The following is a 19,525-nucleotide window of genomic DNA, read 5'->3' on the forward strand; positions in this document are numbered from 1 at the left end:
TAGACAGCGTCAGAAGCGTCTCACCTGGGCTAAAGACAAAAAGGACTGGACTGCTGCTGAGTGGTCCAAAGTTATGTTCTCTGATGAAAGTAAATTTTGCATTTCCTTTGGAAATCAAGGTCCCAGAGTCTGGAGGAAGAGAGGAGAGGCACAGAATCCACGTTGCGTGAGGTCCAGTGTAAAGTTTCCGCAGTCAGTGATGGTTTGCGGTGCCATGTCATCTGCTGGTGCATTGTGTTTTCTGAGGTCCAAGGTCACCGCAGCCGTCTACCAGGAAGTTTTAGAGCACTTCATGCTTCCTGCTGCTGACGAACTTTATGGAGATGCAGATTTCATTTTCCAACAGGACCTGGCACCTGCACACAGTGCCAAAGCTACCAGTACCTGGTTTAAGGACCATGGTATCCCTGTTCTTGATTGGCCAGCAAACTCGCCTGACCTTAACCCCATAGAAAATCTATGGGGTATCGTGAAGAGGAAGATGCAATATGCCAGACCCAACAATTCAGAAGAGCTGAAGGCCACTATCAGAGCAACATGGGCTCTCATAACACCTCAGCAGTGCCACAGACTGATCAACTCCATGCCACGCCGCATTGCTGCAGTAATCCAGGCCAAAGGAGCCCCAACTAAATATTGAGTGCTGTACATGCTCATACTTTTCACGTTCATACCTTTCAGTTGGCCAACATTTCTAAAAATCCTTTTTTTGCATTGGTCTTAATTGATATTCTATTCTAATTTTCCGAGATACTGAATTTGGGACTTTCATTAGTTGTCAGTTATAATTATCAACATTAAAAGAAATAAACATTTGAAATACATCAGTCTGTGTGTAATGAATGAATCTAATATACAAGTTTCACTTTTTGAATGGAATTACTGAAATAAATCAACTTTGTCATGATATTCTAATTTTATGACGAGCACCTGTATATTGATGCAATAGTCAAAAATGACAGAAGCAGACAGAACCACTTTCAAATGTGAGGAGTCAAGTAGATGCAGTGGTCTACGTCTGTCTGTGTCTGTGTATATGTGTGTGTGTGTGTGTGTGTGTGCGCGCACGCGCCTGTCTCTTCTGTTGCTGCACTCATTACAATGTACAAATTAATCACTAAACTTCAGTTACCTTGTCCTACTGAGCTACTGAAATAACAGCAATTTTTCCTTTTTTTCTCCTCAACACCAAGTCTTCAACTCAGTTTCATTTGCTCTCTGTGATAGTACAGAGAAATGGGGTGTGCAGTTCATTCTCTGCACAGGAAAAAGAGGTGGCAAGATGCAAAGAAAATGAGATTTGATGAGGATGAAGAAAAGGCAGAACTCAAAGATGATGTGTTTAACATTCAAATTCAAGTTGTATTGGATTGTCAAACTTCAAAGAATGGTGGGTTGGGGAGGGATAGCTTGTTGCATTGTTGCACAGAACTGGGGTTTCCCCTGCAAAGTTAGATGGCAATGTGCTGCTCTGCTTAAGATCACAAAACACAAGCAGAGAACAAGCTGAGATGGATGTCATACTTTGGAGTTTAAAATGCTTGCTTACTACAGAGGTCACAGACAGAACATTGATGAGGTAGACGTTGTACATAAGTCATATTATTTCTTTTTACCTGTTCTTATCTGTACAATGCTTAAAAATTGGGAGTTCATTCCATGGAGCATGTAAATGTGCAGCCATTAAACATCAATGTTGTATGTAATAAGTAACAGTAAAGCATGGTTCAGTGTATATTGCTTTTGCTCTAATCCGTCCAAAACTTTTCAGTGATACGAGATTAGAGATCAAACCATGACATTTAAATCTGACCGAAGTTAATACTTTTACAGGACCTGCTACAGGGTAAAATTTATTCCAAAAAGTCCCATTATCCTTACAAATAAAATCACCTGTTCCAATTTTAGAGAAAACTGTATTCTTTTAAATTGAGTTTTGCAATGGCCACGAACTAAAGCCAAGTCAAAAGGAAAAGCAAGTACTGATCTACATCAGGAATGTTTTAGTCATGTGTGGTTGTAGCATGTTCAAGAGTGGATGGCATGAGAAGTAAGAAAACAAGGGTTCACATCCCAGGTCCTCTCCCTTTATGGAGTTTGCAAGTTCACCCCATGTATGCATGGGTTTCCTCCCACAGTCCAAAAACTTCAAGGTTAGGTGGATTGGTGTAAGTGTGTTTGTTTTTGTTCGCCCTGTGATAGGAAGGTACTCCATCCAGCGATTGTTCCTGCCTTGTGCCCTATGCTTTCTGGGTTAGGCTCCAGCACCCTTGCAACCATGCTCAGGATTATGTGGGTTTAGAAAATGGTATGGTATTTTCTAAAGCATGAAGCTCCTGTGAAATAATATTCATCCGGGTTCTTTGGGGGGGGAAAGCAGTTTCAGGCAATTTATATAAATAAAAGTACTCAGTTTGTTAAATAGTACTTTTGACACATCCAATTAACCCTTACACTAAGGCTCATTGTCTTAGGAAATTTCACAAAGTTTGTTTCCTATAATTAAAGGATTAATTTAATTTTGATTAATAGTTTAAAAGCTGCACACAATGTATAATCTGAAATGAAGCAAGCACATGTGAGAACATCAACAGCTAACATTTATCATTCAAGACAGGTCTGCTGCAACTGTTACTAGTCTAGACAAAACAGCAAACTTGGGGAGTTACATTTTTCCCTTACCAGAAACTTTCATTGAATACAACTCAAAATTATTTAGTCTTTGTTTTACTGGTCAGGTGTGGGCAACTCATTATTTTTTTTATTTTTTATTTTTTTTTTTTTTTAAGATATTATACGCATGAAGATCATATTAAAAAAAACAAACCACTACAGCTTTACAAAAACAGGCTGACTAAGGGCTGGGATAGCTGGTTCCTGAAAAACAGTAGGTGAACAACAGACTGTTTTGCAAAGGATGTCCTCCACCAGGGAACTAGATAGATAGATAGATACTTTATTAATCCCAATGGGAAATTAAGTTAAATTAATTAACTATTAAGGACTGATTCCATATCACACCCATTTTAAACACTGAAGACATTTTGCACTGTCTGAATACAGTGTATACCAGATGTGTTTTTAATATGTAAATAAAAAAAATAAATAAGTTTTATTAAAAGATAAATTTCACTTAAAAATGTGTCAAACTTATTTCCTCACAATCATGTTATACGGTGTATTAATTTGCCACATAAAATTGATCTAAAGTGAAATTGTTTTTATAAAATTTTAAAAATATTTTGTCTGCTATTACAGCTTACAATGGGGCTGGTGGTTACATGCATCCATAGAAAGATAAAGCTTTAAACTGTACCAAATACAACCACTCTGAAGTAACAAAATGTTTGATATAACAAAACATGTCTTCCATGTTTATGAGAAACATTATATTTGTAATTAATGACTTTGAAATTGTCTAAGACAATGCCCTGAATGCTTACATATGAAGTTTGCCATTTTCAACCTTCTGGGAGTGGTTCTTAGAGGCCTAGGACCACTGGTAAATAATCAAATATTAAAAGTATTATATCCATGATCAGCAATTTTAAATATGTTAAAATGACACTCCACGTGCTTATTCAACCAATCCCTGTTTTTTTTGAGGTATTGTGAAAAGAAGCAACTCTTGACCCCGAGCCTGATTGGAGTAAACCCATGGGATCGATTGATATGGCATGCACAACTTCAAGTCCATCTGATCACTTTTGCTGAAGACTCCTGTTGGTTTACTCTTTATCATAAGGTACAATTTCCTGCACAAAACATGGTCCAAAAATTGCTGAAAATGTGTTTTTCAGGTCTAGAGAAACCACTCTTAAAAAAAAAAAAAAAAAAAAAAAAAGTATGTGCGATACAAATGTGGAGAAAGTTGAATATGAAAGTAAGAAAATTAGAAAGTATAAGAAAAAAAAAGTAAAGATCACAGTAGTTAAACAGAAATTATTACTCAAAAAAAAGGGAAAATAATCACCATGGACCAGGTGTCATGGGGGGGTGGGGGGGGGGCGGGAAACCACAGGACAAAGCGAGGTCAGAAAGAAAAGACAGGAGTAGAAAACAAAGTAAAACATCATAAAGAAGTTACAAAACAAAAGGGACCAAACACATGCAGAGCAGGTTAGAAATAATGAAAACTGGAATTCAAAAGACTCAAAAAACATAGGTGCGAAACACATGCAGAGCAAGATCCATATTACTAACCAAGAATGGTAAACCGGATGGCATGGACACAGGTACACGGCGATGGGACCATGAGACGTACTGCGCAGGCGCGTACAGCTCAACTAACGAAATAGCAAGTAAAAGAATCGCCATATTATGAGTGGCACTACTGCAGAGTGAGGTTAGGAATAATGTGCTGCTTGGGATTGTACAAACCGCTGAACGCTTTACACCGAATTCAAACACAATACAGCTCAACGATACACACACGAGCCCACCTGGATAAGATCAATGAACGCAGGCACCTACAACAAGCGTCAGAAACTGCGGAAGCAAAGCAGACACGGGTTAAGACACTACGGGGTCCGCAAAGGTCCACAAAGATAGTACGGAATATATAAGAGCACACCAATCAAAAAAAAAAAAATCAATCGTGTAAAAGCACATAGTACACACAAATCATGTGTTCTCAGCGCATAGAAAGCGTATAAGGACAATACGGAGAATAGAGACCCAAAGGCATTGGAGAGAAAAAAAGGCAGATAAGAGATTATGAAAACAGTGGAATTCGAAAGGCTCAAACAAACGATGGCACGATACACAAGCAGACAAAAGGTACAGAATATGGAAGCAGTAAAATTCAAAACTATTGTAGCGTCCCACCCAGGTTGAGGGCTTTTTGGTTTTAAGTGACTGTTCGGTCCGATTGAGGGAAGGCGGAGTACAGCACAGAGGACTGATACCGGGGTATTGATTTCATGCGGTAATATGGCGGGGGGGGGGGATGTTGGGGGCGTTGGAGAGGGTGCTAGAAAGTTGTGTTTGGGGTTAGGAAGTCAGCGATTGTTCAGGTAAAACTTGTGACACTTTATCATGTCAGTCACTACAGTATCAAAGAAACGATAGAAACGATTGCATTACCGCAAACAAAAGGTGATTAATCATCAGAACCAGGTGTAACTGAAAAAATACCAGGCCAAACTGAGGTCTGAAAAAAAGAGTAGACAACAAAGTCTTTTCGCATTCGCATCATTCAACGGACAAAACGTGGATTTACACAATAATGGATCATATGCTATGAGAATCTAAAAACTCGAAATATTTATTACAGAAAGAGAAACAATATTCACTCACGGGCAGTTATACGTTGCGTTGTCACAATGCGTCTCCAGAAAATATTGTTTTTAATGAAGCTTTAAAGTAAAAGTGAAGATAATGAAATTGAAACAATTCCAACACACAAATCATGTGCTCTCAGCGCATAGAAAGCGTATAAGCACAATACAGAGAATAGACACCCAAAGGCACTGGAGAGAAAAAAAGTCAGATAAGAGATTATGAAAGTAGTGGAATTCAAAAGGCTCAAACGAACGATGGCGCGATACACATGCAGACAAAGGTACACAATATGAAAGCAGTAAAATTAGAAAGTATTGTAGCGTCCCACCCAGGTTGACGGCTTTTTGGTTTTAAGTGCGTCCACTATTAATGAACATTCATTAAGATTAATGAATATCATTTGCTATCATTGTCATTCACTTAACTTCCCTGAAGAAACAATTGGCAATACAACTAATGAGTTTACTCATTGATGTCAAAGGGGTCAGGTTAGACTGCCTCCTTTAGATGAATATCCTTAATATCTACGGATGTTTCTAACTAACAATGTACCCGAAAGTAAAAACATTATGGACTGCATTAGATCCTACAATAGTTCATTTGCTTTTACATCTACCGGGGTAAATATCAGGCCACCAGCTGGCAATGGCCCATACTGCTTTCGCATATGTAGACAAATATTACATCGGATTGGAACAGTGCACCCCGAGCCAAATCACGAACGCAAATATGCACAGATCTACGTGTTAGATCCAGATGACGCACTCTATCAACGATTTTACTACAAATGTTGTGTATAAAGAAGTATTCCAATAGATCCTTCTAATGTGCCATGCTATGGGTTCTTTACTTCCTTTGTTCGTCATCTACACCTTTACAATTCGATATATCTCAGACATTCATCAATGTATTTCAGGTTACCCAACCCCGGGGGTAGGCGAGCGAAGCAAGCAGGGGGCGGAGCCCCCTTGTAAAGAATATGAAAGCAGAAAAAAAAAAATCACTGTCAAAAAAAGAAAGTAAACATCACATTAGCGCAAAAAAAAAAAAAAAGTATTACTCAGAGAAATAACTAAAAGGCGAATAGAGCTCAAATATATGGACACAGGTGATATGTCAGAAGTATGTAAATACTGTAAGGCTTTGAAGTTTAAGTCAGAGAATTTTAAAAAACGTGTTTTACCTCACATGCACTTATTGGTTACTTTGCAAAAAAAAAATTGTTAACTTCTGATGATGTAGATCGCGTCGTCTGTGCCGAAATTCCAAACAGAGAAACCTATCCATCATCGAGCATCTGGAGCACATTCGTGTGGGAATAAAAGGGGCCGCCTCCCTATAATCGGAGAGCTAGAGTCAGGAGTGGGAGCAGGACGAAGCTCCCGTGGAGAGGAAAAGCGGCTCACGGACAGTGAGAGAGAGGCCCGTATTAGGGGAGATTGGTGCTGGAAGCACTGTATGATGTGCGGGACTGTGTGTATTGAATAAAACGTGTGCTTTTTATAAAGACGTGGTCTCTGTCTGGTGGTATCTGGGCATATCTCACACTGGAGACAGTGTGGCATTAAAAGAACGTGGAACACTGCATCAGGATAACCAAAAGCCACTGGTAAAGTTGGTTTGCAACTTGTGTAACAGTTAATACTACATCCTCTGTATGATTTCACCACCTGTCAAGTTTTTTTTCCTTGCAATTGTTGCAATCCAAACTCATTTAAGGCATGTTTGTTTGTTTTGTGGTTAAGACATTGTGGATGCACTGATTTTGTATTTAAAAATATTACATTTCCAGAAAGCTTAGTGTCAGTTGTATGAAATGTTCCCAAACATATGCCATATTTAGTAATACTCTTCTTTTAAGACCTGTTCCTTATTTAAGTATTCACATAAGAGCAGTATTTAAATTTACAGGACACTGTTTTTGAACCAGAAGCAGAAACAAAAGCAAAAAAAGTTTATTAGGTGTTTCAATAAAGAAAATCAATTAACTTTCTTTAAAGAAATTGATCACAACATCAAAAAGATTAACCAGTTTAAACTCTTAAACTTAAAGAAAAAAAATGTGGTGTTTTTCAAGTAAAGTTATTTCTTCGTTATCACGATATATATATATTATTTGCCACAAAAAACTGTGTTGTAAAGTGAACAATATTTATAAATTTTAAATAATTAGCCTTCTTTTGCATATTATCCATATTACTAACCGAGAATGCTAAACCGGATGGACGCAGGGACATCCGGCCATGGGCCGTAGCCGCAAAAAGACGTACTGCGCAGGCGCAAAAGAGTCCGCGAGAGTCGGCTGAGGAGCCGAGAAAGGCGGACAAAAGAGGCCGAGAGAGGCGGATGAGGGGCCGCAAGAGGCGGACAAGACCACAGAAAAAAGGAGTGAGCACATAAAAAAGGAGTCAAAGAAATGAGGCGCAACAAGCACCGAAAAAAGGAAAAGGCACATAAAAAAGTAGTCAAACGCAGGCTACGCACGAAACACATTGCACACAAAACTAGCCCCCCCCAAAAAAAGAAGAGGCTCGCGCACAACAGCAAGGCACAACCCCCCCCACCCTACAGGCACCGGACGGGACACACACCAAGAGGGGGATTCAACAAGCCCATGGAACACAAAAAAAAAAAAAAAAAAGAACACAAAACCACCCCACAGACCCTACAAGCAAGGGACGGGACACACACAAAGAGGGGGATTCAACAAGACACAGGAACACAAAAAGAAAGAAGATGCTCACGCAACAACAATCCTCCCCCCCCCCCCCACCCCCACACATCCATAAGAAGTGACACCCAAAGCCACATATTCTAAAGTAAACGTCAACACCTTCACACTAGGCAGCATAGGTGTCAGCATAGGTGGATCTCCTTACAATAAAGCACTATTAACCGTTCAACTGCAGAAAAGGCTACATATTAACAGTGAGTGCGATCCTCCTTATTACTTATCCATATTTCACATGCTGAGAAAGAAACAAGTCATGAATACACGGTCACGGGTACAAAACGATTCGGAAAGGATAACGGGAACAAACACACGAACACGAAAGAAGCAACAAAATAGACGACGGCGCATAAAACGCGCTTCTGAAACTCCGGGAGAAAAAATGTCTCGGATCAAAAAACGCAAAGCACAAGTGACACCGTTACAGAGACGTGCCCAAATGGACAGACACAATGAACGTAGATGCATACAGCGCGCGTGTCAAAGTGCTGCATCGAAACAAGCACGATTTCAAAACGAAAGAGCTAGCGTATCAGACATACAAAAAAGGGAGCGAAGAGAAAGAATAAATGAATGCAGACGTATACAACGCGCAAATGAACTGACAGAAAAAAAGAAAGCAAGACTCCAAAAGCAGAAAGCTCAAATGACCGACATACAAAAACGGACAAGGCTCGATACAAACAATGCACGACGTAGACTGAAACGGACTTTGCGCAAAGCGGAGGCGAATAAATTAAAAGAAAAAAATAGCGCGTCCCAAATAATGGACATGCAACAACGCGGCACTCAAACGCCAAAAGCAAAACATGCACGTCAAGGACATCAACACCAGACACATGTTAAACGCTTACGCCAAATGGCTAAAAACGCCTTCAATAATGAATCCACTATTGAGGAAAATTCATTGGGATTAATGAATGTCATTTGCAATCATTGTCATTCACTTAACTTCACAGAAGAAACAACTGGCAATACAAATAATGAATTTACACGTTGTTGTCAAAAGGGGCAGATTAGACTGACTCCTTTACATTCATATCCTGAATATCTACAGAAGCTTCTAACTAACGAGGTGCCTGAAAGTAAAAACTTTATGAACTGCATTAGATCCTACAATAGTTCATTTGCTTTTGCATCTACCGGAGTACATATCAGGCCACCAAAAGGCAATGGCCCATACAGCTTTCGCATATGTGGACAAATATTGCATCGCATTGGAACAGTGCACCCTGAAACAAATCAACAACGCAAATATGCACAAATATACATCCTAGATCCAGATGAGGCAATCTATCAACGAATGAACCTTCCTGAAAACAAACAATGCACAGAGCTTATAATGAGAAACGTCACTCATGTCATAAACAATCACCCATTAGCTAAGTCTATAAAAATGCTACATGAAGTTGAAAAGGAGGCAAATACAAAAGCAAATGCAGAAGGTATAGCGGCAACTACAATTGCTTTGGTCTTGATAAAGGACAAAGAACAAGATCCAAGACGATACAATCTTCCCGTCGTTAATGAAGTGGCAATTGTCTTTCAAAGTAAAGATGGGGAGCCTCCATTTCACAGAGATATTGTTCTACATTTACGTCCTGATAAAAACAACACACCTACATTCAAACGCATAGACATTTGCTTTCCGCTTCTTGATACTTTAACATACCCCATATTATTTCCAACTGGACAGGAAGGATGGAGTGCTACAATTTCAAGATTTAAAAAACATCAGGCACAGAGACGATCACGTGTATCCATGAAAGAATATTTCTCCTACAGACTCTCAGTAAGGGACGACTTTAATCCATTACTCAATGCAGGAAAGCTGACTCAACAATACATCGTTGATGTTTATGTTCGAGCGGAATCAAATGATCTGCAGTGGATAAAAAACAACCAGCCTTCACTTAGAGCCGATAAATACAAATCACTGATGGACTACATTAATCGGGATGCGGACGTCATGGAGCACCCGGCTGGAAAACCTGTTATTCTACCATCATCCTTTCAAGGCAGCCCACGCAATATGCAACAACATTACCAAGATGCCATGGCTATCGTAAGAAAATTTGGAAAACCTGATCTGTTTATCACTATGACCTGCAATCCTAAATGGACAGAAATTACAACTAATCTTAAGCCATGGCAGAGAGTCGAACATCGTCCTGATTTAGTTGCAAGAGTCTTTAGACTTAAACTGAATAACCTCCTACAAGATATCAAACAAAGATCTCTATTTGGAACTGTCACAGCCATTATCCACGTTATCGAGTTTCAGAAGAGAGGTTTACCACACGCCCATATATTACTAATACTTGATGAGGATTCCAAAATACGCACCGAATCTGACATCGATAAAATAGTCAAAGCTGAAATTCCAGACCGTGACACCTGTCCACGCCTCTTTCAAATTGTTATAAAAAATATGATTCATTCACCATGTGGCGCTACAAATCCAAACAGTCCATGTATGCTTAATGGCAAATGTTCAAAAGGCTTCCCCAAAGACTTCCAAGACGTTACACTTGGTAATATAAATGGATACCCTAAATATAGAAGACGAAAGACAAGTCAATTACAAATTCGTCCAGGTCATTCAATTGACAATAGCTGGGTCGTACCATATAATCCTTATTTATGTTTACGCTACAACTGCCATATAAATGTGGAGATCTGCGCTACAGTAAAAAGCGTTAAATATCTATTCAAATACGTATACAAGGGACACGATTGTGCTAATGTCTCCATATCTGAAACGAATGATCACGATGAAACTCGAATGTATGTTGATTCACGATACGTCAGTGCTCCAGAGGCCATTTGGAGAATATTTTGCTTTCCTATGCACCATCAGAGCCACACAATATGTCGCTTGCCAGTTCACTTGGAGCACGAACAAACTGTCTGTTTTCATGCAGGTGATGAGGTACAAGCGGCAAAGAGAGCAGCCACAAAAGATACTAAACTAACCGCGTGGTTTAAACTCAATCAAAATGATCACAACGCTCAACGTTGGAAATATTGGGAAATTCCTCTTCACTATGTTTGGATTGACAATGGCAATTTCTGGAGAAAACGACATCACCACGGTGATAATGTCATAGGACGAATGTACACTGTCAGTATTAAAGAACCTGAAAGGTTTTACCTTCGATTACTTCTTCAACATGAATCCGGAGCTACATCATTTCACGACATTAGAACTGTCCGAGATGGCTGCACCATCAAACTCTGTCAGACATTCCAACAGGCGGTAAATGACAAAGGATATTTATTAGATGATACAATTTGGCAAAAAACTCTACACGATGCGATATCCTATTCAATGCCATGTCAAGTTCGACAACTATTTGCTTATATCTGTGCCTTCTCATCACCATCAGATCCTTTCACCCTCTGGAATACAAACAAAATGGGAATGATTGAAGATATTTGCCACAAGCTTCATGATACAAATGATTCCTGCATCGACTGTGAAGCCTATGCACTAAACGACATTCCATTAGCTCTTATGCTCCTTGGGTATACATTGGATAACTTCCATTTACCAAATGTTCCAGATTCCTTACCGGATATAAATTCCACAACTATTGATCTATAACAAGAAGAACAAATTGCACAAACTATGCTTTCCTCTTTAAATGAATTACAATCTGCTGCTTTTCACAAAATTATTCATGCCACGGAGGACAACAGCCCTATACCCAAATGCTTCTTTCTTGACGGCCCTGGAGGAAGCGGAAAAACATACCTTTATGAAACACTTACACATTTCTTTGCTGCAAGACAACAGTTGATTATCGCATCTGCTACAACCGGAGTGGCAGCAAATCTGTTAATAAATGGTCGTACATGTCACTCCATATTCAAAATACCGGTCCCAATCACAGAGACATCAGTATCCACTATGAACATTCACAGTAGCAATGCCCGAGACATCCGTCTTGCGAAACTGATAATTATTGATGAATGTACAATGGCATCCAGTCACTTACTCAACACCATTGATAAACTTCTACAAACGTTGATGAATAATATTCCCTTTGGAGGAAAAGTACTTTTATTAGGAGGAGATTTTAGACAATGCTTGGCTATTGTTCCACATGCCATGCGCTCAGCTATTGTTCAGTCCACCTTAAAATACGCAGACAATTGGCATTGCTTTAAAACAATACAGTTGGTACAAAACATGCAATGTCCAGATCCAGAATATAACAATTGGCTAATACAACTGGGAAATGGTACACTCACCAATACAGATGGACTTCACCCAGATATTATTACAATTCCCCAATCCTTTATCTGCGACGACTTAGTAAAGGAGATATTTGGAACAGCAATCACATTAGACCAAATACCCCTTTTAACACAACACACTATATTATGTCCAAAAAATATTAATGTTAATCACATTAATAACCAGGTCATTTCATTACTTCCTGGAGAGACACGGCTCTTTCTAAGCTCTGACAAAGTTGACTCTGATGACGACAATGAACATCTAAATTTCCCCTTAGAATATTTGAACACTATTAACCCAGCCGGATTACCACAACACAACCTTACCCTTAAAAACGGAACAATAATCATGCTATTAAGAAACCTTAACACAAAACAGGGTTTATGCAATGGCACAAGGTTAGTCGTCAACACCATGACACACAATGTTATTCAAGCAACAGTTCTTACAGGATCACATGCTAACAATACTGTTCTCATTCCTAGAATTGACCTTACGAGTTCTGACCTCGAATTACCTTTTACATTGAAACGGCGACAGTTCCCCATTAAACCTGCATTTGCCATGACCATCAACAAATCACAAGGACAAACCATGGACAAGGTTGGCATCTACCTCTCTGAACCCGTTTTTGGACATGGACAACTTTATGTTATCTTCTCACGTGTTCGACGTTCATCTGACGTTAACGTTAAAATTATAAATGATCCATGCCAAGGAAGACTCATTCAAGGACAAGACACCATCTTTACTACTAATGTTGTATACAAAGAAATATTCCAATAAAACATTAATATATGCCAAACACTCTGTTATTTATATTCGCGTCATCCAAACCTGCACACTATTCTATATCTAATTCATACATCTCACTCTTTGTCATGCCCCAACGCCAGGGGTTGGCGAGCGAAGCGAGCAGGGGGCGGAGCCCCCTAGTAATTGAGCTAATATGTACCCGAGTCCTAGGGTGAAAAAAAGTCTTAAAATTTTACAATTTTTCAAGTCATAAATGTTTAAATTGATACTGACTTGCATCTTGAGATTATGTACACATTAAACAAAACAATATACAGTGATCCCTCGCTATATCGCGCTTCGCCTTTCGCGGCTTCACTATCGCGGATTTTATATGTAAGCATATTTAAATATATATCCCAGATTTTTTACTGGTTCGTGGATTTCTGAGGACAATGGGTCTTTTAATTTCTGGTACATGCTTCCTCAGTTGGTTTGCCCAGTTGATTTCATACAAGGGACTCTATTGGCAGATGGCCGAGAAGCTACCCAACTTACTTTCTCTCTCTCTCTCTCTTGCGCTGACTTTCTTTGATCCTGACGTAGGGGGTGTGAGCAGGGGGGCTGTTCGCACACCTAGACGATACGGACGCTCGTCTAAAAATGCTGAAAGATTATCTTCACGTTGCTACCTTCTGTGTGCAGCTGCTTCCTGAAGCGACATGCTGCACGGTGCTTTGCATACTTAAAAGCTCAAAGGGCACGTATTGATTTTTGACTTTGTTTTTCTCTGTCTCTCTCTCTCTCTCTCTCTCTCTCTCTGCTCCTGACGGAGGGGGTGTGAGCTGCCGCCTTCAACAGCTTTATACCGGCAGTGCTTCGCATACTTAAAAGCCAAACAGCCCTATTGATTTGTTTGCTTTCCTCTCTGTTTCCTTTGAAGAGGAATATATGTTTGCATTCTTTTAATTGTGAGACAGAACTGTCATCTCTGTTTTGTCATGGAGCACAGTTTAAACTTTTGAAAAAGAGACAAATGTTTGTTTGCAGTGTTTGAATAACGTTCCCGTCTCTCTACAACCTCCTGTGTTTCTGCGCAAATCTGTGACCCAAGCATGACAATATAAAAATAACCATATAAACATATGGTTTCTACTTCGCGGATTTTCTTATTTCGCGGGTGGCTCTGGAACGCAACCCCCGCAATGGAGGAGGGATTACTGTATGTCATTTTAAGAAGGAAAAAAAACAAAAAAAAAAAAAACAAACATTTTCAGATTCAGTGTGCTTCACTTCACTGTTCATTTTTCTTTGTAGCAACCCAGGGCCAAGGCAAATGATTTCCCTCCAAGACTTACTGCCAAGTTCCCGTATTGATATTAAACGTTGATGCCTAGATGTAAATTGTTGTCTTTGCTCTGTAAACAGCTAGACAATAAGAACTTAAAAAGTCACACTTAATGATCGTTTCCAGTGGGCAGCCAAACTCTACAGCTCCATGCTCCAGTCAAGAGCAACTGCAACGGGTAGCTAATGTCATATGCATGTGCGCTTAGTAAATTTTTCTCTTCATTGTGTAAATTTTGTTAAGTAAGAAATTAGGCACAATTACAAATTAGTAATTTTGAAAAGACATTGAATATTCTTGTAACAACCAACCAAGGTTTCACAGCAAATATGTGAAGGTAACTTGGTCATTAAAAATTAGAATTTATCATAACTCCACACACCACTCCTGTGGCGTACAGACAAGCGAGCAAGAAACGTATATTTACAATGACAATATACTACCAAGAATCTGTGATGCAATTATTTTCAGTTTTCACATTGGGACCCAGGTGCCCATTAGCTCAATTATAAAACACAAAATAGGTAGAATTATTTTTAAAATTTATAAAATAAGCTTCACTTGCGAATTTAATTGCATGGGGCAAATTAATATACATACAGTACACCATGATGATTTGGGGTGGAGTTCATCTTGAAAAGTACCATATTTATCCTTTAATCAAACAGTTAATAATTAACATCCCTAAAGAAAACAAGAGAATATACAAAATTATTAAAATAAAACGGGACAATTCATCTACAAACACATCGAGCTAAGCCTGGCTATGACAGAGCAGCCTCTATGACAAAAATGCACACAGTCCACTGGAAAATACACATTTTCAGCATAATATTAAAAACGTGCCGTGTCTGAATTTATTACTATAAATCTGTCCGGAGTGTGTGCACCCAGTGCTTCCAGCCCCAAATCTAATGAAGTCAACTTACTATCTTAAAGGACTAGGCGCTGTTTATAGGTAAACAGTGAAGTTTTATAATACAATATCGTAAAACACATTTTAATGCAAACCTTTATAGAAGGTTTATCCACCTTCAAAATGTACACTATTAAATTTCACACTTTTTTAAAATTTAAAAAAAGCACTCAAGGATTTTCTGAAACACTTTTGTGCAATACAATCTGTTCAACCAGAGTCTTTCTTTGGACAGCATACTTGTGTCAGACTGAAACCAGCACTGCGCAGGAGCGCACACAAATCTTCAGAGAAAAACCTACACTACTTAGAAATTGTTCACTTTATACTAAGGCAGCCTTTGCCGAGGGATTGATTCCGAGTTGCTGTTCTTAGGCACTAAAACAATTCTGCATTAATCAATGTCTATATTAGTGCAATCAGATAAGAGTTTGGCATTAAAACACTGTACAAATGTATAAAATATTACTTTATGTTACAATAAAAAAGTCAAAGCAAAGGGTTTGTAATTTTAGTACTGTAAGTAAATTTCAAAATGACTTTCATTAAACAAAAAAAAACCATCTTGCCTTGTAAAAAGGCTTCCAAGTCTCGAATGTACTAGTGAACGTAAAAGCCTCACACTTGCCGCAATTACCTTCACTTCAAGAAACTAATCCCAAAATACGTAGTAGAGAAAATAAACATGAACCATTATCGCAAGTGCCGCCTTAAGTAACTTGCATTTGCACCTGAAAACTGCCATTAGAGAATGTGAAACAACTGCTTAAATACAGGTTTATTAAAACACATATTTAAAATAATATAACAGAAATCCATGCCTGCTGAAATAAAATAGGCAGTTGAAATATGTCCAGGGCGCGTGAACCCTGCAAACGAAACAACAAAAACACGTGACTCTAATGTCAGTAAACATTACGTACAAATCGTGGAAGTTTACCCTGCCAGTATTCTCAACTGCATGCGAAAGTACAAAATAAAATCGCATATAACATGTTACGAATATGTGTAAATATTTTGCAAAAAACACCTTCCAAGACCTTCTTCGTGATTTCGGTTGTAAATTTACCAAAACGCGAAACAACTCTTACCTGCCATACAATTTGTTATACTGTACTTACAAAGCTCTCTTCTGTGCTTCGCAAACACGATCCACACAACAGATCCTATCCACATAAAGCACATACAAGTAATATAAACGTGCCATTTCTAGAATACTCGAGCGCGAGGGTTGCTGGGACATTTTTTACGTCGATGGGCGGTGACAGACATGTTGGGAAGGTCCGTGCTGCGGGCGTGTTCGCTGTAAAGAAAGTAGAACTTGCTGGTGTCTTTAAGGGTGCTTCCTGGGCTTTAGCCCTTGATCTTCGAGAGCAGCAGCCCCATCCTGTGTTCCGACATGCATGGTCGACTGTGCGAAAACTTCATGGGGGAGTTTCTCCACAAAGATGTTCCCAAGTGTTTTTGCTTTGTAACCCCCATCTTCGGAGCTTTTTCGCGATCCCTGCTGTTTGAAATATTGACATCCATCCATCAATTAACCAACCCGCTATATCCTAACTACAGGGTCACGGGGGTCTGCTGGAGCCAATCCCAGCCAACACAGGGTGCAAGGCAGGAAATAAACCTCGGGCAGGGCGCCAGCCCACCGCAGATATTGACATTCACTTCCTGTTAAATGCTTTATTTTTTATATTTATTTTGAAATATTTTCCGCAACTCCATTAGCATCCATGACAGCAAAGGTACAGCGGGTCGCTAGTCGCCAAAACAGCGGTCAGTCAGAGGTCACCGCTAGTGGTCCAATGGAATTTTGCACATCAGCTTTTGGGCGACACTCTAGCGGCAGCAGCTGGTGACTGACAGTCGTTCCTCGAGCGGCAGGAGTCTATTTGCAGACAGAACAACGCCCATCTGCCACTAAATGCTTTTTAATTTTATCTTAATATTAAATATTGTTGTTGGTAGTTACTTAATTGACCACCATTCATGTAATAAAAAAATATAACTAGATTACAACACACTTAGTAAAAGTCTTGATATTTTTATTTGAGCAAAGAATATGCAATAATAATAACAATACTAAGTTGTAATAATTGTATAATTGTATACACTTTTCTAAATTCTTCTTTCACCTGCAACACTACCAGTACAAAGATAGCAAGAAGAAAAAAGTTGAATAATATGGTATAGTAAAAGAACAAGGTCCAAATAAAGTAGCGTTTAGTGTGAAAATTAAAGCTTACATTGCAAATGTTAAAACCTATGAGAAAAATGGACACTGTGGATGATGCTTTTCAGGTTGAGTTCCTTGAAAGAAGTTTTTCCCTTCCAAACCTGTCTATTTGCACAACTGGGCAACAGCATTTGTCATTAGGCAGGGAGTCACACTGTTCCATTCCATCTGAGCTAGAGTGGTGCTGAGGTGTCTCCCGTTGCATTGCTGCACTCAGGTCCTAATCTGGGATCCTGAAGTAGTTTGTTATGTGGTTTGGTGTGGCAAAGAGCTGTATCAGTGCATGCTCCTAACCCCCAGGGAGTCATTTGCTTCACTGATTCTTTAACTGCCCTGCCTCCTTTAGATAGTTATTGTCCCTTTTGGAAAACAGATATTAGCATGCACTTTTTAAAACAGCTTTTCAAATACCCAAAATTGTATTGTACAATCTCTGACAAATGTATAGTGAAAGTACCAATTTCTCTCGAAGGTCCTGGTCCTGAAAGGACATGAAATCCATAGCCTTCAGAGACTCCCCTTTGCTGAGCGGGAGAGAGAAATGAAGCTCCACATCAATATATACAGGATCTTTTCTATTTTGTCCAGTCTCTTTATGATGTTAGAGAGCTTGCTGGTGAGCTCCTCCTGCATCTTCTGCATCACCGTCATGGTTGTTCTGAAGTAATCTGTAATGTAAAAAGGGATATACATCAATGCTGCCTCGCAGTTGGGAGATCTGGGGACCTGGGTTCGATTCCCGGGTCCTCCCTGCGTGGAGTTTGCATGTTCTCCCCGTGTCTGCGTGGGTTTCCTCCGGGGGCTCCGGTTTCCTCCCACAGTCCAAAGACATGCAGGTTAGGTGGATTGGCGATTCTAAATTGGCCCTAGTGTGTGCTTGGTGTGTGGGTGTGTTTGTGTGTGTCCTGCGGTGGGTTGGCACCCTGCCCAGGATTGTTTCCTGCCTTGTGCCCTGTGTTGGCTGGGATTGGCTCCAGCAGACCCCCGTGACCCTGTGTTCGGATTCAGCGGGTTGGAAAATGGATGGATGGATATATATATATATATATATATATATATATATATATACACAGTATATATATATATATATATAAAAAACTGTAGTTCATATATTACATACTGTATATGTCATTACATAAATATAACACTTTTACAACATATGTATAAAATGTAAAAAAATATTTTGTCACAGTATGTGAAACTGTTATAATATCCATTGGTGCTTCCATGTATCAGAGGAGGATTACTTTCTATCTGACTGGCTGTTCTTGGTGATGGGATGCACAAAGCATGACATAAACCTGAAAAACAAAATGTGTACTACTGTAATGCAGTCCTGGAAGGGCAATTGATTACTGCACTACATTATCTGTCTGTTCATTAAATCATGATATGTAGTTTGTTGGAAAACATACATGGTAGAGCAGTAGGCCCCACACAATGGAATGATTTCTAAATTACGAAAACTGTCCGTGAAAACAAGCACTGCACATACCTGCATATTGTGAAGCAGCTGTCCTGTCTGGAGGACTGTACATTTGGTTAGGTCCTACAAAAAATATATATATTGGTCTAACATCAGGATGCATATACTTTTTCTTCTGAATGAACGATCAGAATGTATACAGAGCACAGAGTGTATTGAGCAAAGAAATACCTTCAGAATGTTATTCTATTATGACCTATGGATGGCCGAACATGGTGGGAAACTGCTGAAGGCAAAAGGTTACCAAAATACATACATCAATGTGTTTCCATACTGATGACACCATTATTCTGTGGTGGGCTGGCAATACAAGTATTATACAAATAGCATACAAGTTAGTATACTAACTTGTGCCCCTGTGTCAAGTAAAGCTGGAACAGCAATACCATTCAATAACACCTAAGTAAGCAATTTTTCCCTCAAGTTGGGCAACACTTTCATGAGAAGGCTGAAATTTGGGAGCTATTGTGTGCTTTGCCTTGGAGTTTACAGGAGCTGAGGTACACTTTTCTATGTTGTTTTGGGACCCCTTGTGCTGGCTGGT

General features: G+C 39.3%; 1 protein-coding gene across 3 annotated transcripts in view; it reads right to left on the reverse strand.

The window, feature by feature from the left end:
* The window catches only part of ccdc117 (coiled-coil domain containing 117), a 65,158-nt gene extending 48,250 nt beyond the window's left edge, over positions 1-16,908 (reverse strand). For 2 of the 3 annotated variants that reach the window (XM_028808421.2, XM_028808412.2), the window contains exon 1: positions 16,381-16,908. In XM_028808421.2, coding sequence (XP_028664254.2) covers positions 16,381-16,502 — 122 coding nt within the window. In that variant the 5' untranslated portion in view covers positions 16,503-16,908. Of the gene's footprint in view, positions 1-16,350 lie in introns of all 3 variants that reach the window. The other variant, XM_028808411.2, reaches the window with a different exon arrangement.
* Between the last annotated feature and the right edge of the window lie 2,617 nt (positions 16,909-19,525).

The sequence above is a fragment of the Erpetoichthys calabaricus genome, chromosome 1 (genome assembly GCF_900747795.2).
Source record: "Erpetoichthys calabaricus chromosome 1, fErpCal1.3, whole genome shotgun sequence".
Lineage (NCBI taxonomy): Eukaryota > Metazoa > Chordata > Cladistia > Polypteriformes > Polypteridae > Erpetoichthys > Erpetoichthys calabaricus.